Below are 27,350 nucleotides of genomic sequence, written 5' to 3'. Positions count from 1 at the left end.
AATATGACATGCAGGCATTGAGGCATTGAGGTATGGAGGGTAAATTTGAGGCATATAATACAGGCGAACGGTAACGTTGGCTTTTAATGATATAAAGGGACCTATATTTTTCCTGACGTTTTGGTGGTTTTAATTTTTTAATCTGAATATTTATTTATATATATATAAATAATTTTATATAAATAATGTAATAAATACAATAAATTAGAGCAATTTTCTATGTTGAATACAAATTAGCTGTGATGATATTTCGTTATGATCTTGCTCAGGAATTCGTTCATCCCATCAGACTTGTTTTTAGTGTGCTTTTTATGAGAACTGGATCCATCCACGTACACTGGCACCAAGGCTTGATCTGGTGAAACACCGGCTATAGCAGTTGCTACTGGTCGGGCTATAGCTAAACCGCCAGGGCCTACAACTGCGGTTGCGATTGGTTTGCTTGCTGCTACACCACCATCACCTGTAAACATTATCTATTATTAATATATGTTGTCTGTTTAAAATGTCTAAATATTTTATTTAAGATTTATATATAAATTTCCGAAGTATTGTTTCTTGTAGAGGTATTAGACCAGGCAATAAATCAGGAATTATTCCCTAATAATTATTTTATTATAAATCCAAGACAACGACTTCTGCCAGAATTGTTAGACCAAAAAGAACTGTTTGCGCAAGGGTATATTAGATACTTACTTGCATTCTGATATTATTTGCCCATTAAATAATTTTAATTAAATTTATTAATTGGCTGGAAAAATTCTTGAATATATATTAATCAAAATATTTTCCAAAATTGTCTATTGTCTATATTTCTCTACCTTTTTGACAACTTGACGACGTCGATCGAAAGAATGATATTGATTTGGTAGCGTTTCGAATCATTAATCAATTTTTGCACATTTTTAGCACTTCCAAATTGTGTGTCAGCCAAGCCATGCTGTACTGAAAGGAATAACTGGCAATCAGAAAACTCTATACTTGGTAAGTGTATTAGTAGGCAGAAGTTGCCATCAGAGATACAACAGTGTATTTTTCACACCTTTTGCAATGTGTGGCCGAGCATCAATTGAAAAGTCTCCGGCCTTACACATAGATGGTGGTACTACACTACATGTGTTTTTTAATTAGCCCTAACTCTCAAACGATACGTGTATAAATTTGACAGCTCTCGGATCATTATTTTGTGAATTATAGCATTTTGAGTGACGCAACTTTTGTTATTGTGAAAAAGTAGATAAAAGAAACCTTCGCGTGTTGATAAAACATTTTTTAATGGAAATTTAAGGTAAAAATACAGTTGAAGCAAAAACTTGACTCGATGCCAAGATTCCGGACACTGTCCCATGAAAATCAATCATCAAAGATTCGTATGCTAAGTTTAGACATGGTGAAATAAGCACCCAAGACGGTGAACGCAGTAGACGCCCAAAAGAGGTTGTTATCGACGAAAACATTAAAAAATTCTAGAAAATGATTTTGAATGACCGCAAATTGAAACTGAATGAAATAGCAGACACTCTAAAGATATCAAGTGAACTTGTACATCATATCACGACCAAATACAACGACGAGTTGATGATTCGGAGCAGTGTTTGAAGATGATCAAGCGTAATAAACCCGAGCTTTTGCATGGATATGTGACAATGGATGAAACACGACTCCATTATTTCACTCCGAGTGGACTGCACACGATGAAGCCGCTACAAAACGTGGGAAAACGCAACAGTCGGTTGGCGAGGTTATGGCGTCTGTATTTTGGGATGCCCATGGAATAATTTTCATTGGCTACCTTTAAAAAGGAAGGACTATCAACAGCGACTATTACAGAGCGTTATTGGACCGCTTGAAGGACGAAATCGTTTAAAAATGGCCGCATTGGAAAAAAGAAAGTGCTGCTTCACCAAGGCAATGGCCCGCCTCAATAATCCATGAATTGGGCTTCGAATTGTTTCGTTATCCACCGTATTCTCCAAATCTGGCCCTGCGCGACTATTTCCTGTTCTCAGATCTCAAAGGAATGCTCGCTGGGAAGAAATTTTCGTCGAATGAAAAGGAGATCGACTAAACTGAGGCCTATTTTGACAAATCGTATTATAAAAATGGTATCGAGAAGTTGGAGTGTCGCTATAATCAGTGTATCGCCCTTGAAGCGAATTGTGTTGAATAAAAAAATATAATTATAAGTATAAGTGTAAGTATTTTATGCTATATTGATGGCAGTAATTTATATCCATGTGTATTCCACATTGGCAATGAGGTGGGTGGCTCTCTTGCACTAATCCAAATCTTTTTGTGCTTGAGCTTGTCGCAGTAGCAGCTGAGCGTCAATTGTGACTAGTCGACGTTGGCAGTCTGTGACATCAAAATGAGTGTACGTTAGTGCAAATATTGTGACCATTTGCACAACTCTGATATTTTTGGATCAAATCTTAAGCTTTCACTGGTATGACTTAATAACAAACTTAATATTTTTGATGTAAGGTTGATCTTACAGCATTGTCTTTGTAAAGATTATTTTGGTATTTGTAATCTCAAGAACCTCAAAACCTAGTATCCATCAAGTATTCAGCAAAAGCTGATATTTTGCAATAATTGCTAATATAGTAATTAAAATTATAGATGATGATAAGGTATCGAATATATTTAAGTTGATACGGATTGATACTATATCCATCTAATATTCGTCTAAATATATTTACTATTACCGCATTACGCGTGGTCATTTTTTAGAAGTATGGATATCGTAAGCAATAAGACATTATACAGCCCAATTACCATCATATTTCAACGAATTTATACAGAACCTTACATACACTTATACCTTTACCCAGAATCATTGTACCTGTTGGTGAAAATCATCGGTCTATTGGTTTCTTCTATGTATACTTTTTTACACCCATAAGGATTTTGTAAGAACCCTTTACCTTTAACAGGTCTTTTTTAGCTTTGAAGTTAGGAAGCATCTGATATAACTTCTATCTTCTGGTGTTCTTAAGTTAAATCGAGACATATTCACTAACGAGATAGAAATATAGACCACTATTTTGTCTAAAAAATCTAAAAAAAATTCTCTGCCAATTACCAGTTATACCAATTCACATGAGGTTTAATTTATCCACAAATTTCCGTTTCGTAGGGATTTCGATCGGCGGCGATGTTAGTTTGTATTTTCGGAACCAATGTTCATGAGATTTCCCCATTTTTGTATAAAATTTCCTGTTTATATCAATTCGGTTAGATGTTCGATAGAATGCCGGAGTGGAAATAATATGCTGCTAAAACCACTTACAGAATTTGATTAGTTCTATTTAACATTGGCCCTTGTTTACTGAAAATTTAATTGCATTGCGAAATTTGTACAATCTGAACAAAACAATAATTCTGTAAAATTTGGTAGTAGTATTAAACTGTTTTGTAAATCCATTTTATCATTTAAAAATATATATCATTCAATCAACAATCTACGGTAAATTATAATGGCCGACAAGAAATTTTAAAATAAAACCCCTCATTAGAAATCACAAAAAAATTTTAATTTATAGTAATATTTTAAATATAATATTGTGTCACCCTAAGCAAATTAAAATGTTTACATACGTGATACCCATGTAGTACATACTATATGTTTGCTTATAGTAAATAAATGTAAATATTTTGCCTTTAAAAATTCTCAAATAATTACTTCCTATTCACACACGTTGATGTTTCTCAAACTTTTAATAAACTAGCTGGTATGAGGGTCTCGAATACAAGTGCAATTCAGAATAAAATACACATCTTACGGCTATTCAGCAAGGTACTATCTTTATACCAATATTGTATTTAATCTATAGTAGTGATATTCATAAATGTGTGGAAGTAACAATGGTAATATTTGCTGATGGTACTGCACTGGGACAACAGGAAAGAGAGTACAAACAGCTATCAATAACATTACAATGTGGATTAAGAAATAGTGAATAAAATTGAATATTAAGAATTTTACAGATCTGGATTACATTGAAATAGACTACGTGGCAGCGATAATTGGTTTTAGAGTAGTTTCATATATGAGCAGAGATAAATACTGGGTATGATACTAGTCTGGCCAAGATCAAGCTGAAAAAGGCAGGTTGAAAAGAAAAGAGAAGAACATTGTATGAAGCAACAAAAATCTGGTGGTTGCTTGAAGAACGATCCGGATTAGAATTTTGCAATAAACTGTTATTGTTTAAAAAATGTTGAAGTCAGTTTACCTACCTTGTGAAATTATGGGTTTGCCAAACTTACGAAAATAAAATTCTTAGCAAAATTGTTCACGCTTGGTAATATAATAGAAATAAGAACAGCTACAACGATCTAAGGGAACCAACGGATGACGAAGAAATTAAACAGTTTGCGAAAAAATACCAAGAGAGACTGCAGTAACAAAGACGTCGTAGTACTACTACAACTGCTCGAGAGCAGTGAACTTACCCAAAGGATGAGAAGACCAGAACGATTTGAGCTAATATAGTTAAATTATGTGTGAAAATTGTGACGTGTTTTAAAACTATGTCAAGTGCAGCAATGGGACTTCATCGATTAAATGATAATTAAGCATGGGTCTGAAATCTTAGATAAGGACTTTAAGAGGAATATGAAGAAAATATTATTAGCCTTTTGTAATTAATGACAGGTTGTAATATATGTACCATATGCTTTTTACCACATACTATTTTACCATGTACTATGTACATATGTTGTTCTCTGAAATTGATCTTCAATAGTTTTCAAATTTTGGCATTACTGTCCATAGTAATTATTTAACTAATATATTTATTGGTTGGAACTACTTATTTCAGATTTTATCAATCTTACATCATTTTTTAACAAATGTAACTTTTTTACGTTAGTAAAGTACTAATAGTATGAAAGATTAGCTATAATGAAATATCGATGAAATACGCCGGCTATATACAGCAAATTCAATAGATGTTAGGTGAATCATGTCAGTACCAGCGCTTACGATGGTACTGACATGATATAAGCCGCGCTAGGTGTTTAGACGTTATATTCCAAAAATAAATGGGACCTTCAAATATGGAAGGAGTATCGATCATTCCAATATTAACCTGCTTTTATTTGTAAATGGCTATACTAAATTCTTTATGGGCATTTAAATTTCTTAATACTGCTACTGTAATAAATTGTTCATCAATTGACCAAGTCTTGGAGTTTGTATGTAGCATAAGTGAATATCTAAATCATATTCTATATAGAGAGTGTTTAAATTCGTGTTCAAATAGTAAATATATTTTCGTACCTGCAACTGCTAAGCCAATTGGCTTTGCTTCAGCAACGGATGCATCATCAGGAGGCAAATTTATAGCTACAGCGTCATTGTCTTCTTCTTCTTCCTCCTCAACCTTTTCCTTTTCTTTTTCTTTCTCTTGTTCCTTCAACTCTTCTTTCTTTTTTTTAATTTCCTCTTCTTTTTTCTTATTTTCCTCCTCCTCTTTTCTTTTTTTGTCTTCTTCCTCCTTCTTCTTTTCAGCCTTTCGCTTCTCTTCGGTTTTCTTCTTCGTATTTTCGCGCTGTCTATCGAACCAGCTGGATAAACCCTCTCTATTTTCAAATCCGGAGTTGCTGTTTTCTTGAGCTTCCGCCAATTTTTGTACGTAGCTATTTATAATGGACATATGCTCGTTGTATTTAGTTTCCTCTGACTCGGTTAATTCACCATTTCTCTTAGCCTTCTCCTGTAATTTAACAATTTCGCCAGCATTCTTTTGAATATTCTTGATGTACTCATATCCTTCGAACAAATCTATGTCGAACTTAGATGGTAGCGGAGGATTTTCCAGTTCCAGTGGGTCAATTTCAATTTCAGTTTGTTCTGATGGTGACGGTAAATTGTTGGGTGTTTTTACTATGACGCTGGAGAGGACTTGACCGTCCGTTGTTTCGGTAATTTGCAGAGATTGTCCCTTTGCACCTCCATAAAATGGCACAAGTATAATACGAGTTGCTGTCCTGAAAATGTAATATATTCTTTTAGTTTAATAAATATTAATAATTTTTAACAAAATTGGGTGTCCACTTCATCTCCTTCGAAAAAGGTTATTAATATTTTATATTATATCCAATGGTACAGTAGTTCTTAATATCATTAAAGTTATTATAAATTAGATTCTATATCATTTGCTATATTGTATTATTATAAACACAACTGTTTCTTGGTTTTCAACATATTTGAATTATGTACCTTATATTTGCTGGTTTTTTTCTTTTTGTTAAAAATACGGCTTCATTTCGATATAAACATTATTAAGTACATGATTCCAAATGTTGTTAATCAGAAGTTAACAGGTTAACAAAAGGTTACAACAAGATTCTGTCTACAATTTTGTTAGTTTATCTAACTAATGGCCTTATCTATTTTCTTAGATTCTTGTTTTGAATCAGGATCATAATGAAATGAAGTTTCGTTCATAGTGATGAAACGACTCTCAAAATATTTCAATTTTATAATCAATTAAATACTCTAGAATATGTTTTTACCCCATTATTAAAAGCCAATGTGCAAACAATTTGCTCTTTATAGGGTATTTGAAAAATGGCGTCGAATTTTAAGTTCAACTGATAAACAGATGGCACAACATTAATAATAATATTATTTAAAAATCTTTAAACATAGTTATAACTGTTCAGTGCTTGATTATTTAATGAAGAGTTTATTTTTAACGAATATTCTGCAGCGATCTAAATTAGCTAGAGGAAATTTCTCCCATTTATTATTCATCAAATAGTCGTACACCACCAATCGTCTTCAATGTAATCGGCTCTTCTTGATAGCTTTCATCATTAATGGTTCGTATCAAAATCACCATAATGAAGGAAGTCAATATCTGCAAGTAGTTTGAGATAAAGCTTGTTTCCTATAAACTTAAGTAATAAGTAAGAATACGATGGCTGATAAAATCTTGAAAAATGTCTTATAATTGGAGCAATCTACTGTAAAACAGCAAAAACATATGCACATAATCGATATAATAAAACAAGTCTTTTAAATATTATAACATTAACAAATATTATTAAATATTTTAAAGACATATGTCAACAAAAAATAATATTTACACTTGCTAGTTTGTTTGGAAGAATTTTAATAATAAATATGATAACTCTAAAATTTTAGTTATAACAAATCAATAAAATTTTAAAAACGTCAAACTCTTATTATATAAGTATAGGTATTTAAGTTAAAAAAGGTCTAAGATTATGGAATTATAAAATATATAAAATATACAATATTAATTTTAGCCGGCTTGATGGCGCAGTGGTAAAGGCGACAGGACGGTCCTCCTACTGTTGCGACAACTGCAAGTTCGAGTCTTGCTAGGGCATGGTCGTAAATTTATGTTTGTGATTGTTTAATATTTGTGATTGTCCTAGGCAAGAGTGTAAAATCCAATAAGGAAAATGATCCCAGTCATGCCAGTAACCAGGCTGGATAAGACCGAATATCTTCTGGAATGATTTCTAAAGTTGGTCACTCGCCAGTCGGTAAGCTTAATACCGAGAACCGTGATTCGGAGCCCACGTTCAACAATAGGTCCAATCCAGATAAACCCTAGTTGGTAAAAGGAGACTTTAAAATATATATTCGTCTTTTTTGAAAGATAATTTACTTTTATACAACGAATTATAATTCTAATGATTACCACATTGCGAGGCAACTACTGTAATTCAATAATATACGTTACTGTCGGAATTGTTAATCAAGAGCCATATTGTCATTCAATATACGTTTATTTTTATCATTTTATCCTTTATGAGCAGTCAGTACACGCATTTGTAGGAGCAATAGTAAAAATGAATGTCTCCAAACAATTACAAATTGGTAATTGTAAATGAAATATTTGAATGATCACCTATGTTGTAATTATAATAACATTTTTATATTGATATCAACTTAATAAATTTTTTGTGTGTGTTGTAAATTATAAACCTCATTATAAGCTAATGTCATAAATATTTTAGCCTTACCTTATATCTTATATAAATTTGGAATTTTAGATAATATTAATAAACAGAATATATTAAGTTTAGTATCCTTGGAAGTATTTTTTTAGTAATAAATAGTACCCAAATGAACTACCTGTAAGAACAAAACATTTGTAGCAATAATTTGTTATCGGTTTTCAGACTTCCTTGTTTGGTAATTTAAGTTGTTAGGAAGGGGAAAGCGAAATAAACTTCTAGATGAATTTGTGGAAAATATATTATACTATTAATACATTATATACATATTTACATTTACAACAGGTACATTTACAATGATAGATTAATTTAAAAGTGATATATGTAACGATATATTTACAAAAAGTTAAAATTAAGTGATTATTGATTTATTTTATTAATTAATAGTATTGTTTTTACATCCAAGTACAATTAATTTTGTATAAAATAGTAGTGTAAAATAATGGTACAGATTACTGAAATCTCATATGTAGATAGAATTAGGTGGATAAATCATATATATTAATATACATTTGATTTTAAGTAAACCGCATTTAAAGTGATGTTATAAAATCAGTAATATTGCTTAAAAGCTTGCTTGCTTAAAATTTTTCTATATTGTTGATAGATGCAGAATTGACGATTTTAACTATAAATTACAAAAAAAATATGACCAATTGCTATTCGGGGAAATATTATGTATGAATTTGAACATGAATATGCTGGTGATAGCTTTGAGCTGAACATATTCATCCGAAATGAAAAAATATATTAAGCCTTCATCTTACGAAGGAAATAAAAGACATATTGGATTCCTTGGCTATCTAAACTAGTGTTCATAAAGACCATGATATCTCACTGTTGCTCTCAACACAATAATGCATTTAATTATACGAATTATTGAAATATATATTGTGTAATATGACTAGATAATATGACTTAACAATGATAAATCTGATTAGATTGTGTGTTTTAATAAATCCTGATAGGTCAAGTACAAGTAATTGAGATTATCAATACATAAGAAGAAAATGGAACCTTTTGGGTAGAAAATACGACCAGATTCCTCCTTCCATCACGACCGAAACATGGATTAAAATATATAAATCATAAAGTGAATCAGGGGTTACCAACGGGTTATCTTTGTTGAGTTGAAAGGTGAATATACTTGGCAGAGTGAAAAGGATGGGCATGGACTATAAGAAACTTAAACTACTTTATGTACATACATGTTATAATAGTAATAAAAATACTAAAATTAAATTTGTTTAAATCAAAAATACCTTATCAATCTTTCAAAAGTATACTTCTGTCACATAAAATGGTCTGGTTAGTAATAAATGATGCTCTTTTCTCTCCAGTGAGATAGGACTACTCTTTTGGAAATATAATTCACCTAAAGTAGTCTATAAAGGAGTTGATGATGATTTTACACTACGTACATTGTTTTATAAAGCTTTAGCTTCGATAGACAGTTCATTGTGCAACAGCAAATTTATATAAGAATGAACATAGTTTGGTACAACTACATTTCAGAACATGTTTCACTATATAGTAGCGTAACCATATTGCAATGTTCAGAGAATTGCAGAATTCAAGAGGAAATAACATGTGACTCAACAATGGAAACTATATTTTGAGGAATACTACAAGCCTCAACAGAAGATAATCAATGATCGACAAGATAACGAAGACAATAATAATAGCAACATAATAATAATATGTAATTGTTTTTTATTCTGTTGAGTTATTCGTCAATTTACAAACATTTAATTAAATTGCAGTCTTAGTATGATTAAAGGAGTTAAGCAGTGTAAAATTAACTGTCAATTAATAACATAATGTATCATCAATAGCTCTTATTTTGTAAATATCTTTATGGTAGCCAAATACCTCTAGATCGTGTCGTTTTAGATTTCAGCATCTATTTTAGCAAATAATCACTTAACCTTTGGGCCGTACTTTGATTTTTGACATTGCAAATATGTTGTTTAAGGGAAATCTTCATAATGTATTTCTAAATCGCTTTGAGCATGCGCAATACCTCCGGGTCCGGCGATAGCCACAGCGGCTGGTTCGAAAAGAATATCGACATCGATGCCTTTCCTCAGAATGGCTTTCGAGAGAGGATTGGATACCGCTTTTCCTTCTACACCAGCTACGGCTGTTGATTGAGGTTTCAAAATCAGAGTTGTTATGTCGCTTTCTTTTCGAACCTTGTTGCTTCTGAACCGTAGTATTCGATTGCCGGCGATTGTGTTTTGATTTTTGATAAATTCGAACAAAGGATGCTTGCGGTAAGGGGCAAGAGATGGAGGTTGATTTATGTTCGCTACGTTGGCAGAGTCCTCAACGTTTCGATTCACTGTAACCACTCTTTCACTGTTAGTGACGTTTCCATTTTCCAACGGGTTATCTTTGTGCGGATGATGCGTGGATGAGTTGTTATCGGTAAAGTATCTAGGAAAGCGATAGAATTGAGATGAGGCAGTGTTGTCTAACGGTTCATTTCGTCCGTAGATTGGTAACAATGCTATCCATTCAGATGGATTTGTTTGTCTAGGAAAATAAAATATGTTAGTAAAGCTGCTTAGCAAGTTAATATGAAATATGTTTAAATGATAGGATTTTCGAGAGAAGACGTAGCGTAGATTTAATAAAAATCCAGTGAAAAAGCCTGTTAATGGTTCTAAAATATGTATATGGTACTAGTGATAAATATAGAAACCTTCAAATAATATAAACTTGTATTGTTAATTTTGGTTAGATTCCATTATAATACATATATATATATATATACATATATATATATATATATATATATATATATATATATATATATATATATAAATGAGATAAATATCAAACATAAATAATCTTTTTAATATTTTACTGAATTAATTTTTTGATTATTTTGCACTTTTAAAAGGAACTTTTTCAAAAAGAAAGAAAATGCTATTTCTGGCAACGTGATGAGACAATGTCATAGATCCATTTTCGTAAATATTCAGCATTTCAAAACCATTTGCTAGCCAAGTCATATTGTATCGATTTGAACAAATGATAATCCTATTCGAGCTACAACACCTACAACATTCTTCACACATTTTGTCTTTTTGTAACAGTATGGTGTGCAAGAAATTGTTATTTGTAATTCGGTTTTAGCAGCTCGTAATATGGCTGAACCTTGCTGACTCTGTGATCAATATACACAGAAGGACTTTATGGCCGTAAGTATTTTATTAGACTCCTTTGGTTTAAGCCATGACTTCTACACTTGAAATTGTCATAGAACATCTACTTCTTGACACTAGCCACATCACGCAACACAAAACCCTTCTTTGTCTTGCCAGGCAATCAAACCACGATGGCGAAATGATCCTAAATGACATTTTCACACAATTTATATTTTAGTTATTTCCTTGTCGACATTCCTGTTCTGTTTTCGACAGATACAGTTAATTCATCAATTGCTATGCTCTATAATTCATTATCTTCGAACTTTTTTAGTACTCCAGTGCAAAAAAGTAATGAATGTCGAACTTACAATTTTTAATGAGCAGTTAGATTGGGTTGTTTAATAGTTGTTTACATTGATACTTCGCATTTTAACCACTAATGAGTATATGTCTAATCAACATATGGTAGCATTTTTGAAGTTTTGATACAATTAAATATTCTTATGAATGTTTTCCAAAATTGCAGTATAATCCTATAAGAATGAGGCATATAAGTTTTTTTGTGCCATTTTATCTAATGCATCTAATCCAGTGTACTCTAGATTTTTAATTGAATTAAATTTGGGGTTTGCGATGGTCATGTCAGTAAGGAAATCAAAATAAGGCAGTTTTCTGCGTATTTTTAGGATAATATACCAAGGTACGTCTGAATAATTCAACGGATTTTTAGTTTATGGGACCTGTTAGATCAATACACATTTAAGTATGTATTTTAGTTATAGTATACGTCATAAATGTTAAGATTTTCTCCATTTACAACGAGAGTATATGTCCAATACTGTGTGAGATTTAGCAATGTCAAGCGACTATATAAATCTGATTAATTTTGTTATATAAGGTTTGGGAATTAATTTTAACTTTGCTTTTACACTTTTAGACATTTGCGAAAAATAGAAAATTAATACATTTGTACATTATTAGTTTTCAAAATATTTTTTGCGGACATTGTTCAATATAATAACTTAACTGCTACATAGTAATATTATGTGGTATTGATTAGTACCAATCTTAATCAGCAGGACGACACCTGGAATATGAATTCGGGTAATAGTAGTTCTTAAGAACCGGTGAATTATTTCTCGAAAGGTTTTATTATTATTGAAATTATTGAACTTTTTTGCAAAAATCTCTCTGTTTCCTTTACTTTTGTCAACTATTTTTCTCAGTAATAATTTTGATTTATATTTGACCAAATTTCGAATAAAAATTAAACATTAATATTAAGAATACAAGTTATAACATTATATAAATTACCATATAACCTGAAGATAATAAGAGTTAATAGTAAAATAATCATTTTTATGCCAAATTAACATTAAGTTAGGAAGAAAATATTAAAATTTATTAATGTAAACCAGAAACCCATCTATTATAGGTAACGTGCCTTTTTTCTAACATTTAGCTTTATTTCTTACATAAACAAATCATTAAAATTGAAAGAATAATCCAGAAAACTTAAATTCGTAGACATGACAATAAAAAAATAAAAATTATTATTATTACAACAAAACTTTAGTAAATTATTCAATCAATATTCAGAATTTTTTTGTTAATCACCAGTAGAATTATAAATGTAAACCAAAACAACTAAAACAACGTTATAATTTCATAATCAGTCTATTTATTCTTAATATAATAATCAACTATTTGTATAAAAATATATTAGCTTTTTACATATATATTATTCGTATTTTTAAAACAAACACAAATGGCAATGTTACAAATATATACAGTCTATTGAACTAATTATACAGAAGTTTTTTAAGAATTAAGTAGTTACACATTTAAATAATTTGTTAAACATTATGTACTATCGATCAATATATACAGTAAATATGGTAGCGATAATGTTTTTTTTATTTCGCACTTTTCTGAATATTCGACTAAAGAAAATGATAATTATAATTATTAATAGAAATTTAGGTTCAAAACCGAATAACATTTCTTTGACCCAGTCATTAATAGAACGATAATGTTTGGAATATTTTGAAAGCAGTACACATGTTGAATATAAATCACTTACTAAAAATCAATATTTAATAGCTGTAGTTATAAAAATATTTTAGATTTATTGCTTCTATTTGTGCTATGTGGAAAAATATTACAAATATTTGATGTATACATTTTAATATTATTTCAAGGATTCTTGTTTAGTTCAAAACTAAAGAAAACATGATCGTTCAAACTTGGATCTTCGAGATTTTTTCGGAAATTCATTTTAAAAAAACAGGACAATCACAACTTTAATAAATCAGAGGTACATTTAACTAAAATGAAGCCTTTAAAGGCGTTTTAAGTGCACTTCTTGGATTGAAAAACGATTGATAGACGATTCAATGTTGATTAGATATTCAATTAAAAGTTATCACAGTCAACAGAGAAGCTATAGTGATAGAGTATGTTTGTAAATTCCATGAACGAGTCCTTCTTCTGACCAATCAAGTTACAGTTGTAGTTAAAGTAGTGGCTGATAATCGAACAAAGTGTGAATTTTGTTTGAAGAACCAAATTCTACGACTTGCATGAGCGTGAGTTATAGGTTTTACAGTTAATTTATTTGCGATATTCAGATTCACTGCATCATATTTATTTAGATAATTTTGTTTTATAAATTTTGTTCAGTTAACAAATGTATTTAAATATATATCTAACGGAACGTATTTATATTTAATCACCCTTATTATAATAAATAACTGGGCCAACCGCTACCACCTTGCCAATTCGTGTATTAGGAACGTGTTTGGTACCATTCAAGTTACTATGTTTTATGGCCTCATTTAAGTCGATCTTTGGATCAACTGCAATTACTTTCGTACCAGATCCAGCAATCGCCAACCCATCTGGATGGGTGTATGCGATGCCGTTAGGACCGACAATGGCGGTACCGCCGCTTCCTGCAGTCGCTATACCACCAGGACCTGCTATGGCAACGCCTCCTTTACGTACCCTCAATTTATGGATAAAGATACCGTTCCCTGCGTTATCTTGACTGAATAATTTCCGGTTTTTCTCATTTGTGACTTTGATATCATCTGCTTTTTCCGATTCGGCAAGATCCTCATCCTGCTCGTATATCTCAAGATTGTTTAGGTTTGTCGATGGTATCACAGTGCTTGAGTGGATTGGTCTGTGTATTATCGAGGAGAAATCTAATTTACCAGATGGAGTGTGGGAGTCTTTTGCTTGTTCTTTGCTAGACTGACTAACTTTTTCCCATAACCTTATTCCTTCTTTGGTATCCTCTCCGAACTCTCGACTTTCTTGTTTGGCGGCTTTGGGAACGTTAAATGTCATTTTTATTTTATCTTCGTCTCCCACATCCAGATTTTCGACGTCCAGATAATCCATATCCACTATCAAACTACTAATGTCATCGCCTAATGATCTTACTTCACCAACGCCAGTTTTTTTGCTGATATCAACCTCGATCTGAGGTACGCTTTTAACAATATCTTTGGAGTCGGGTGCTGTTGATTTTTTCTTACTCGGTGTGAGTTTACAGGGACCACCGGAACCAGCATTTGGACCGTATTCGATCATATTCGTCACTGCATAATACATCTGGAGAAAAGGATCTCTAATGAATATCGGGAATAGATTTGCACCAGGCCAATTTAAGTTTTGCCTGGATTGGTCGCTTCTCTCTTTATTAATCTCGTTTTCGTTAGTTAGGTTATTGTTGTTTTCTAATTCTGCTATGTTCATATTTCCATTTTGAGAAAAGAGAGCGTTTCTTTGATCAGTCATTGAAGGGATATTGGTGGGAATTGCTCCCGGAATCATATAAGGATTCGGAACTAAGATCGACTGATAATGGGTAACTTTGCGCTTTATATATTGACCAGGAATCTCATCATCTGGTCCTATATTACGGTTTTCCATTGTCCTGGTTATAATTTGATTATTTTCAACATTGTTTATTTCTGGCTCCCTATAACTAGGTGCCGCGCCCTCTTTAAACTCTGAATTATCTTGTTTTAAATATTCGAGTATTGGATTAACAAAAACGCGTTCTTTTAATTTCTTTCGAAGTTCCTCCTGATCCGGATCAGGATGAGATTTGAAGAACCCGGTTGGGAAGTGTAGGTAAGTAGGATTCGATTTTTTTTTTATCAGGCCCTGGCTCCGATTCACTTCCGCAATTTTTTTAAGAATCTCTTGTGTATTGTTTTCTATTTCTTTTTGAGATTGTGTCTCTCGGATGATTCCTGGTGCTAGGTCGAGAATTTCGGATGGAAAAAGTTCCCGGACTTCATGCCTTTCAATCCTACAAATTAAAACAGTTAACTAAGAAAGACTTTTTGCCAAGCTGCATTAACTGTTACTGTTATAATTAGTACTATATAGTAACTTACCTACGAAGAGAGTATAGTTACACTATTCACATAAAAATACCACAAAGCCACTAACACCGCATATAGGATTTTGGAGATATAATACAAAAGTTTTTATAACCGATAGTTTTTATTAATATTCTTTTTTTTAAGGTTTAGTTAGTTTTGTTGTTAATGTACAAATGGTGTATGGTGCATTGCCTTAAAAGGTGAATTGATGATATAATTTAGTTTATTATATTTATTATAGGACACATGGCTTATTTCTTAAAGGAAGGAATACAATAATTATTATAGAAAATTATAACTTATAAAAATAATAATTAATAACTGATATAGTAAAATGATTTATTCTCAAAGTTCATCCAAATCACCCATAGTGGGTATAACCACGTCTATCGCAAAGAGATATCAATTCCTTTAACTATATAAAGATGAATTAATTGATAAATAATTTTCTCAATCTGAATGTTGTCTAATTTTTATTTAAGAGGCTGCATTTTTCTGACAATATATTATTTTAGATGACATAGAAATATTATATGAATTAATATTTAAAATAAAAATGAAACAAATATATATAACTATAGTTGTTTCCTAAAAGTTTGTATTAATAAGTTCCTATTAATCAAATTATTGTTATAAAAGCATTACTTATAATTTAAAAATGGAGTTAAATTTAAAATATGTCTTTACATTTTAATAAGCTATTGAATTAAGCTATTTTATCACTTTATATCGTTTTAGATTCTTATTGTGAACTAATTGTTTTCTTCTACAACCGTGTACCATTGAAATATTTAAAATTATATCAAAACATTACAATTCACAATTTCAACATGACTTGTTTTTTAGTTATTTTTTCATTTTAAATAATAAAAATTTATAAGTTTATATAGTTATCAATAATAGAACTGAAATTTTTTGATGCCATTTCATATTTTATCTTTCATAACAACATAAACACAAAATCAAAAGGAAAAAGCCCTGCACAATGGGTGTCACATCGTTTCGCTATGGATGAGATTTGGGTTTGTTAACTATTTAAACATCCAGCTTATTTGCCATATTTAGTACTTTTACTACATACGCGAACTTATTAAACAAATTAATAGATTTTGATATGTTTAATTAAAAACTATATAGAATTTTCTATAGTGTAAGTTACATACTAGTGTTTCACGGTGTTACAGTTTCAAATCAAGTGTTTTTATATAATATACTTTTTAATTATAGCGAGATATCTAGTAGACCTTTATTTATTTTTAATTACATTTTGATGGAATATAACCATTCTTAAGTAAAAGCATTTGTTTTAAGTAATAAATTTCAATTAAATATTTTGGATGTTGATATCATTTTTTGAAAACAAATGAGTGTCAATATATCTAGCCGTAGGAGAGGTACAAATAGAGGCTTAGACTGAAAATACCTCACTAACACAACGAAGAATAATATAAATAAGTCTACAATATGACAGGTACAGTTCTTTCAAATAATTTTATATTATATAGTAAGGAAACACCATTTAATATTAAGATGGTTGAAATAACAAAATATAATACACAGCTATTGGGTTACATTTGATTTTAAGGATTATTTAAGAAAATTTTCCAATAAAATTATGGTTGTTTCTCGTAGTTGCAATAAATAACTATAACAACATTATTTTTCAAAATTAAATTTAGTTTCCTATTATACAAAAATAATAAAAATATTTATTTATAAAGAAGCCACTTGCTATATAATTACATCATACACATTTTCGTGTATCTTTTAGCTTGGTCCCATCTAGTAGACTACATAGCCTATCTGCATAGTAAAATCAATTTTTTGTCAAAAAGTTTAAACATTATATTCCGCCGTTTTACTGCGGTATCTACTCTTATTAGAAATATGAGATAATAGAAGGATATGTATATATAATAGAAAGATAGGTATATATAATAGAAGGATAATGAACGATGATATAGTTGAAGCAAATTCACAACTTTAATTTCAAATTTATTTCTTTTTTTAATTTATTCTAAATATCACATGTGTATATAATATTATTCAGAACATAAAATGTTTATTTTCAAAAGTTTCAGATAGTGACAATTATATTATAAAATATTTTTAATATGCGACTTCTAATTAAATAATCAATTATTTATCAGCTTAATTATGATCTCATCTTAAAGAAATAAATATTTTTTATAAAAAGTCAACCCTTATTGCATGATGTACAACATGAACGAAAGTATATTTTTAATTATTAGATAATTATTATTTCACTTTCTGCGGCAAAACCTCATAATTTACAGTTATTTTAAACAAATTATATTTTATAAAACTACATTATTAGCTTTCAAATAACAAAGCTCATTAACTGATAATAACGTATTATTTTATAATAAATTAGCAGGAAATTTATTTACATCTGAAGAAGAATAAACGCAGTTATTATTAACTTAAAAATACTTTTAAATTAAAATAACTGTATATGTAAATAACTCTAACTGTACCTGTGCAGTATAATTTTAAAAATAGTTGCAAATATTACTGTGCCTACATTTAGATGGAAATTTATATTTATATTTAATTGAATACGCTACTGGATTTTAAATATATTGTATTCCTTCCTTTAAACGTTAATATTTTTATGTACTTACTCGACAGTAGATTCAGTAGTCACTGCTTTGTTTTCTAATTGTGATTGCGGTCTGGCTACTACAGTAGACACAAGAAAAATCTAATAAAAAATTAAATATGTCAATTAATAATATGGTCACAGAAATTGAGAAAGAAATTGTATTAATATGAGGAATTTATTTTAAATACAATTATAGTTACGAGGACAGAGTGAAAATTAAAAAGACAAATTGGATAATCCACAGCTTCTATCTATTTATTCTATATTGATTTAATCCTTCATTCGAAATGTTTATGAATTTCTAGAGTCATTTTATTCAATTTAAAATAACAAAGATTATTACTGATCAACAAATATTTTCGTAATATAAACAAATGCAAATATTATTAAATATTAAAAAAAATTATACATACTGTTTTCCACATTATTACATATAGATAGCATAACGTTAACACTAGATCGCAAAATTAGTAAATTGTTGGAAATTGGAAATATTAATTAGTTTAGTTTATTTTCAAACATCTTTCTCTGGTTATTATGAATGTGTAGTGCTACTGTTTAGGCCACCACAATTTTAAGTTTAATAACGCTAGAAGATTGGAACCATATGACTACGTCACTTCGCATAACATTCACCTAACCTAACATCCTATCCGTCCTCTCGTCGACCACATTCAAACCTTAAAAACAAATGAACATTCCTACGAATGCTTCATGGAGGCAATGACACTCAAGGTGACAGGAGGATCCAATCCAATAAGTGGATATCAAATGGATCTTTAACGACAACCACACAAAAGAAAGAAATATTATGCCGTCCAAGGTCAGTCCTTGCCATCGCCTTCAATATCAATATAAAACCATGGTGTGAAGGCAGTATATTTAATGATATTGAACTTACTAAGTACGCACAATCGCACACGTGTCGTGTACGACGTACGTATTGCTATGATATGATATCGGCTTCAGGACTTAAATGTAAATATTCAAGTAGGATATTTTACCACGCCCTACGTCAAAAATTAGTCCTCAAATTCTTAAAATATCCTTAAAGTATCATTTTACCAACTAGGGGTTTATCTGGATTGGACCTACAGTTTAACGTAGGTTCCGAACCACGGTCCTCGGCATTAAGCCCACCGACTGGCCAGTAACCAACTTAGAAATCATCCCAAAACATCCGGTCTTACCTAACCTGGTTACTGGCGTAACTAGGACCATTTTCCTTGTCGGATTTTGCACTCTTACCAAGGATAATCACAAACATAAATTTATGACCATGCCCAAACAGGATTCGAAACCGCGACTCTCGCAACAGTAGGTGGACCGTCCTGTTCCCTTTACCATTGCACCACTGAGCCGGCTCAACTTTTTTGATATGACCAAACCTCAGGAAAAAGCAATAGCCAGCAATGAATAATAATTGAAATTAATATGTCTTTTTATGTTTATTTTGCTCTCAATTGAAAACATTTTTCAAAGATTATCAAGTTTTATTCACTAATTAGTTTTAAAGGATTTATTTCAATATTGGCTTTCGAATTATTATTTATTTTCTCGATATAACTAAATTAAACCATAAAGTTAAAGAAATATATTTTTGTACGCACAGAATATATATAAGAGCGTCTGTAGCATATTTCTATTTACGGTTTAATTTTTTACCGTTAACCATTTCGTTTATCAACATTCCTTGATCTGTTTTATTCATGCATTCCATTAACAAGGTGCAACAACGGAAGCAACATATGACATGGTTAATTTCTTGAACGCCAAAGAATATCCGTTTTTTGTTTTCAATTTCACATATGAATAAATATGAGATAAAACCGAATAAAATGATGTAGACAAAACAAATAATCTCTTATCTTAAATATTATTCAAAAGCCTCTACGATCGTTATAAGACTTTTCTTTTTACCAAATAAATGTTGTTTGAAATGGGCCTTTTGTTTAACGTGATGCCCTAAAGGTTCATTGTGGAATTTTACATTGCTGAGTATAAGCTTATCACAATCACAAACGTAAATTAAAAGCACGGTTAACATTCTATTACCATTAAGTCAACATTTAATTATTATAGAGGTATTAGAAAAATTATATTATATTATTATCCGTGAACTTCTAAATAAACGACCATAGGTAGTGTCTTTGTGTCTTTGGATAGATGTATATATATATATATATATATATATATATATATATATATATATATATATATATATATATATATATATATATATATATATATATAAATATTATTCAAGGCATATCATGGTGTGGATTTTCGGATAGTGAGGTTATTGGCCTATACAGTTTTTCTAAAATGACCTCCACACTTGGCGCCACCTTAAATATTCATGTAGTCGCCAATTCTAGAACCAGATACATAAGAAATCACAAACGTACTTTGTTTTATCAAAAATTCTAATTATGTAAATATGGTTTCAGCTTACTTAATAAAAAAGTCTGTATAAACCGGATAAGAAAATATTACAAATTTAGTTTTCAATATTATGTATAGTAGGTAATGTAATGAAAACGCAATAAAAATTCATTTATGTTAATATTTACGAACTCCCATTTTTTACACACTTATTAAAAAATATTTTTAAAAAATTTCAAAACACGTCTTGTGTCTAAAAGGATACATAATATATATATATAAAGGAACAGTAAAATAAAAATTCACTGTTTATATTCTCTTCCGTGGAATCACAAGCCCATGGAATACATGAATAAATAAGATGATGGAAGACTGATAATACCAAGAAGCCTAAAGTATAACCACACAAAATATACAGGCAAAATAAAAAATATTTATAGAAAGAAATATTATCTAATAGAGGACCAAAAATTAGAATACGGAATTATATTACAGCAATTCGATCTTATATTTTATTTCTAATGTAAGAGTATTAATTTTAAATGACTGTTAAATAAAGACGTAAGGTATGTAAGTTTTGAAATTTTAACAAGCTTGACCTGAAGTAGCACGGAGAAAGACGAGATATTAAATTGCATTAAAGTTAAAGACCTTAAAGTACCTGAAATACCAGCATAATAAGCAAATAGCATACATAACTTAAGAGTAATAATAATAAAGAATTACGTTAAATATATGAAAGATTTGTATTGAAATTTTATTATGGTGATAATTCACTTTATTTAAATGTACAAGAATAAAAAATAGTAAACCTATACTTTTTGATATGCTTACTATTAATAAACTATAACAAAAATATATAAATATTATATAAAATAAACAAAATAAAACAAATTAAACGAACATAAAATTTATAATATTAATTTAAGAAATAGTTAAAAATTGTTAGTTTTTTATTATAAACATAAAGTTTAAATTATATTTACAATTTATGTTTATAAAAAATAAAATAGATGTAATTTAATGCATACTATTAGAAGTAAAGGAGATACTGACCAATGATGCTTGAGAAAAATAGATCTAAGAATAAACGTTTGAAAACTTTTAAATTCTATTAACACAAAATAATATTAATTCCATTACATTCATTTAATAGTAATTAATTCTTCATTTTACAATTTGAGTAATTCATATAATTTTGTTAGTAGTTACTTTTTAAGTGATAAAGCATTAATAAAAAGGTTCAGTTATTTAAAGTATAACTAAAATTGTTATATATCTCTTTTTTTTAATTCTATAAAATTGGCAGCATCAGCTAGCATAACTAGATATAATTTACAATTAATAGAAACATTTTTAGAATACACAGTAGAGTACAATTTGAAATCTCAAATATAAGGATTGATTGTTTTAAATTTTGATGTTAAATTTGATAGAAGCCGTTAAAAGTATTGTCATCAATTAATTAATTTTTATTATTAATTCAAATTTAACTAAGTTATAGAATGCCTAGAAAACTAGTTTAGATCTTAAGAATCTTAAAGAATTAAGGATTCAAATTATTATATATTTTAAAACCAAAAAAAGTTTAACAATCAAATCAGCAGGGCATAGACAGAGCAATATTTTATAATATTTTAAACAATTTGTAGATATTTAGTAATCACAAGAATCAGAAAAATTTTTATTTGGTGAAATTGTTGAAATATTGTATGATTCAAATATTTCTAAATGAGAAATGATTGCCATAAAATTTAATGTCAAGTCTATAATATACTAGCTGATAAAAACAATATCACTAATTCATTTTCATTCATTATTAGCTATTTTTAAGTACGATAACGTTAAGATATATATTATGGAGTGTTTAATATCCAATAGGCATTACTATATATCTTAAAATATAAGTGAATACGAAAGATACCGGTGTCATAAAAAGAGCCAGAAGAGGGTTCGTAATAATGCCTGTGCATTTATACGGTTTTTAAATAATCAGGAACAATTCAAAATTAACAGAGGGACAATTACTAATACTAGATAATTAATAATTCAATGCACTTTAAAGATTGTTATTTACAATTTAAAAATGTATTATTGTAAAATATATTTAAAACAAAAAGATATTTCCAAAGCATATACAAGTTGATCATATTTAGAGGTATTCTGAATTAAGAAAACTATTGCAAACTACGAAATTTTAAATATTCTGAAAATAAACAATCAAAGTTTACCAAATAAAAATTATATTAGCTGGAAACTATCCAGTAAAAGCTAATTAAACACTTCACACAAACCATTTAGAGTTTTTCGTAATTATATTTCAAATTATACCTTGGTATATTTACCCGATGAAATCTAAACAAGAGTGTGATTAATATAAAACGAATAAAAAATTAAATATAAATATTTAATTAAAAATGGGATCGGTAACATTTTCTGCCTCGCACGTAAGATCGTTAAACCCAGCGGATAAACATGATAGCGATAAGAAAAATGCGCACAACAATCAACAATATACGACACTTACCAATAAGAATTTAGAAGACCACATCGTGTAACGGGATTTTCTGCATAGAAATGGTCGCTGTAGTATAGATATGAGGCATGTGCCTGACTGACACTGACCACATAGATAGAAGCTTTTAAAACTAACGGAAGGGGACGGACGAGTAAGTCGTCCGAAGACACCGGCGAGAAGAAGATTGGGGACATGTGACCGAAATAGTGGTTCCTTTCGTGGAATTTGCTACCTTGGCTTCGTACCGGTCGTTTTCATTACACAGCAATGAAAATTAGTGACTCCATTCTGTTACAAATTAAATGGTTTTCAATATGCATCAGAAAAACACATTTTTTTATACAAAATATTAACATAATATATGTAAAACAAAAAGAAAATTTGTCTCCGAAATGTTAAATGTATGTTATTAATGACATTTCAGGATAATAAAAATTAGTAGGTCAAAAGTATTTAATGTGATGAAATAGATAATAATCGACATAGAATTAGAAATATTCCCATAGTTTACGCTACCTCCTCCTACCAAGCAATATATTAATAAAGTCGCGAAAGAATCTAGCAGGATTCGAGATTCTATATTCACCGATGCTTATTGGCTAAGGTATCCTGTATTGACAATAGCAAATAGTAGCTTGGTAGGGAAAAGTCTGATGAATATATAACGTGCACGAGAAAATCCCATCTAAGATAACAAGCTTTAGAAGAGTATGAAAAGTCCAGAAGTCGTTCAGGTTCCCCAATTGGTAGTAGCTTTCTTCAATAGCTGTTCGTAATAAAGCCCCTTTATGTCCTCCCAGAAAACCAGAGTACTTCTTGAAGTATCTGTCCTTTTTTGGCGTGAATGTATTGTTTTATCCGATGTTTATCTACGGTTTCTTGCATTTAAAATTTTCATTAATAGCCACCAAATTGAAAATCGCCTCTTCTCGAGTAAGTCTACCAATAATCAAATGTGTCTTAAAATACAAATTTGGCATTAAGAGTACCACGAATTCATTTTTGGCCCTTTTCCTTGTTAGAGTTTTGTATAGAATCTATAGGTGAAGAAGTTGTTTATCAATTGCCATCACATATTCTGCTGTTTTGTAGAGATTGTATACGAGGGTAAGATTAAAAAGTTATCTGCCTGATGATGAAAGATTGTGTTTTTCAATTAAGAAGTTGTTTTTTTAATTTGAAGCTATACTTTGATTCGAGTAATGCCTTCAAATAATCCTCATAAAATTTTTTGCCTGTTCAGAACGCTCTTTGTCTCCTGTGTCAAAATCACCAGTTTTAAATTCAGTAATCATATATTGAAAACGATGGAGCATGTTTACCATAAGCTTCACACAGCATTCGATGCCTGATATTAGTCTACATAATTTCTTTGTCTTATGCACATTTGTTCTAGCGTTTCTCCAACAAAAGTATTTCTTGAGAATCTTAAAAAGGTTGAGAATATATTCAACTATGGCAGTTTACAGGTTGTACAGTTTTGACCTTCTTCAATAAATGTGAAGCACTTCCTAAAGATAACTTTCTTCAAATATAAGATCATATGGAAGCCTGAGTCTTCATATCAAGGGAATAAGGGAATAGCAGGACAAGGTGTATCTTAGATGTCGCAGTTTTCGCCAATCGAAATATTTCTTTTCTTGTTTGAACCAAGAATCTTTCGAGATGGCTGGAGTAGTATTCGCTCGCACTGCCTTTCTAAATCATTCAATTATTAAGAACTCCTTCATTCGCATCTCATAACACGCTGTTCATAAACTTTCCAACAAATACAATCGATTTCGCTTTGTTTAGCACTACATCATCGGCCTCTATCTACTGATTTGTTTCTAGTGTACAGGGGTGGAGCCATGTCCCTTCCATGGTGAAAAATCGCAGCCCATAATAGATAAAAAATAAATTTTTGTTGAATTGGCTTAAGATTGGTGTAAAAATCGTTTTCGTACTTTCTTTCCACATGCATTCAGTGAATGCGGCATCAGTCTTGTGTAGAATTTTTGTAACCTCAATTATTTACACCGGATGTTTCACACTCTTTCTTCTGATATCTTTATAAGGGGTCATTCTAAGAACGTACAACCATGTTAAAACTCAGTTGTCCATCTGTTGATGGTAAACGTTTGGCTACTTTGAATCAATTTCCTAAGAGTAATGGGAAACACGGAAGTCCAAAATTCGTCTAGATAAACTACTTCATACATTTTTAGTGAGTGGAACTCCATCTCTGTATCAAATTGAGAAATGTTCTCCTTACTTAAAACTTTCGCAGACTTGTCACTCGATGTTCTGTGAAGCTTTCCGATTTTTCAAAGCCGTTACAATTACTAGCATTACTACTTAATAAAAATAAATAAAAATATATTTTTGTTAAATTAAAACCAGTTAAAAATCTTTACAAATTAAGTCATAACCTAATAATAGGTTGCATTAAGCAAAGAAAGCATCAATCCTTTCATAAGGTTAATTTCGTCTTCTTCTTCAGAGTTGAAATAGCAGAAGTTAAAAATAAATAATAATCGCCTGGCCTATACGATAGTCTATTAATTATCATAGTTTCATTTTTCATCCCATATAACAATTCTATCAATAAAGGGATCAATTTTATATTTATTACATTACTAATTTTGCGTTCCCATTATTTCTATCTAATTTTTAAGCGTGCATAGAAAGTGAATAGATAAGATGCATGAATAAATGATGAAAATAATTTTTTATCTAAATAAATTAAGCTTTATCTTTTGTGATAATCAGTTATCTTATCTCATATTCCCTTTTCTATTCCACATATGATCAGCTTATATATTATGAATATCGTTGATGCCCTATCTGTAATGTACTCTACCTGATTACAATTTTATCCATCGGTGAGTGTATCTCACACCAATTTAAAAATGAAAAAATTTCTTCGCACCTCTAACTCCACGCAGATAACACTGTTAAATAATCAACAAAACTTCCCCCTTATAGAGCAAGTAATTCTCCTCGCTTAGCCACATTAAATGTTTTCTTTAGCTGTAAACTAAACCGACCCATTCCATTACGAAATCTTACAGATAATTGATCTGCTGATGTTATATTATTCTGGCTACAAAGTACATTTATATATACACATGAATTCGGCTTCTTCCAAATGTAAAAAACTATCATTGCCCCAAAATTGGAATATGTTCACCAATGTTTCAGAACAAATCATAGTACTCTGGTGTGTAAATATTCTTAGGGATCTTTCACATCAGCTCATCTACAAGTATGAGTCTGGTTGCTAGAAGCAATACGCAAACTTCTTCTGGTCAGATATCCCTAATCCCTGAGATATAAGCTGCTAACTTCTTAGTACAATTTGTGTTTCTCTTCTTAAATTGGCTTCATCATTGCAGAGAAAGACTGAATTAAACAAGAATCACATATTTTTAGAAATCTAATAAATCCTCCATTTGACTCTTTTCCAAGCTTAGATCATATCATATCAACTTATACTCGCAGAGACTTTCCTCAAAAGACGCACAAAACATAATTATAACCGCTGACTAGTTAAATAACTTTCGTCAACTTATGCAGTTAACTCTTTGCAGCACTTTTTTGTAAATCACGAAGAGTGTGCCTTCAACACAAAATCTCGAGGACTACATCGTTGCGACTTACACTTCTTAAACAGATAAAGACCCTTTTTACATTCTCACAACCATATTAGGACTCTTATACATTCTTAATCGATTTATTTGGCCATAACTGACTCACCCAATTCAGGTAGAAAAGCTCTACCGTTGTTGCAATGCTCATACTACTCCCCAAGACGCATTGGAGGCTTTATAAATCCAGCTTACCTTACCTTCGGCGACTTATTAAATCAACTATTAAGTTATCCACCGACAAATTAAGTAACTATGTAATGAATTGCAAAGAGAAGTATGTCCTCAATATGCAATCTCACACAGTCTTAAGGGCTACCTCGGTGTGGTTTATAAACGGATAAAGACTATTACTGTATGCACCCAACTGCGACCATTCTAACCGCGGGCTTCTTCTTCAATAAAGAATCGTTATCGATACCTTTTCAAGAAACAATAAAAAACATTGTAATATTATGTCCTTCCTGTGGCTTTTCTCACACGCAGGGTGTTGGCTCAACCCTCAATGGGAGGGAACTAATTTTCATGGAACTTAGACTTTTCTAGTTTAGCACTACAATTAATCAGTTGAGGGGAATTAGCTGGGCGAAAACCAAATACGTGAAGTTAACAGACATTCAGATATTT

The 27,350-nt window shown here is 30.4% G+C and overlaps 2 protein-coding genes across 3 annotated transcripts in view; one reads left to right on the top strand and one right to left on the bottom strand.

Moving 5' to 3' along the window:
* Positions 1-126: 126 nt before the first annotated feature.
* Positions 127-23,255, bottom strand: LOC143202331 (uncharacterized). Of its 2 annotated transcripts, XM_076413793.1 has the most exons (4): positions 23,104-23,254; positions 18,211-18,290; positions 5,288-5,997; positions 127-463 (listed from the first exon to the last, which is right to left on the bottom strand). In XM_076413793.1, the coding sequence occupies exons 1-4, from the start codon at positions 23,125-23,127 to the stop codon at positions 234-236; spliced, it is 1,044 nt and encodes a 347-aa protein (XP_076269908.1). In that variant the 5' UTR covers positions 23,128-23,254; the 3' UTR covers positions 127-233. The 2 variants fall into 2 exon arrangements, with proteins under 2 accessions (XP_076269908.1, XP_076269907.1); XM_076413792.1 differs by lacking the exons at positions 127-463; positions 5,288-5,997 and adding an exon at positions 12,824-15,489 and having other exon boundaries at positions 23,104-23,255.
* Positions 13,637-27,350, top strand: part of LOC143202341 (uncharacterized) — a 34,007-nt gene continuing 20,293 nt past the window's right edge. The window contains exon 1 of the mRNA XM_076413808.1: positions 13,637-13,750. Coding sequence (XP_076269923.1) covers positions 13,745-13,750 — 6 coding nt within the window. The 5' untranslated portion in view covers positions 13,637-13,744. The remainder of the gene's footprint in view (positions 13,751-27,350) is intronic.

This window comes from Rhynchophorus ferrugineus, unplaced genomic scaffold (assembly GCF_030347505.1).
Source record: "Rhynchophorus ferrugineus isolate W39M unplaced genomic scaffold, kcgeb_rfMv2 rfM9, whole genome shotgun sequence".
Lineage (NCBI taxonomy): Eukaryota > Metazoa > Arthropoda > Insecta > Coleoptera > Curculionidae > Rhynchophorus > Rhynchophorus ferrugineus.
The sequence above is the reverse complement of the archived record's forward strand: the minus strand, read 5'-3'. Positions and strand labels throughout refer to the sequence as shown.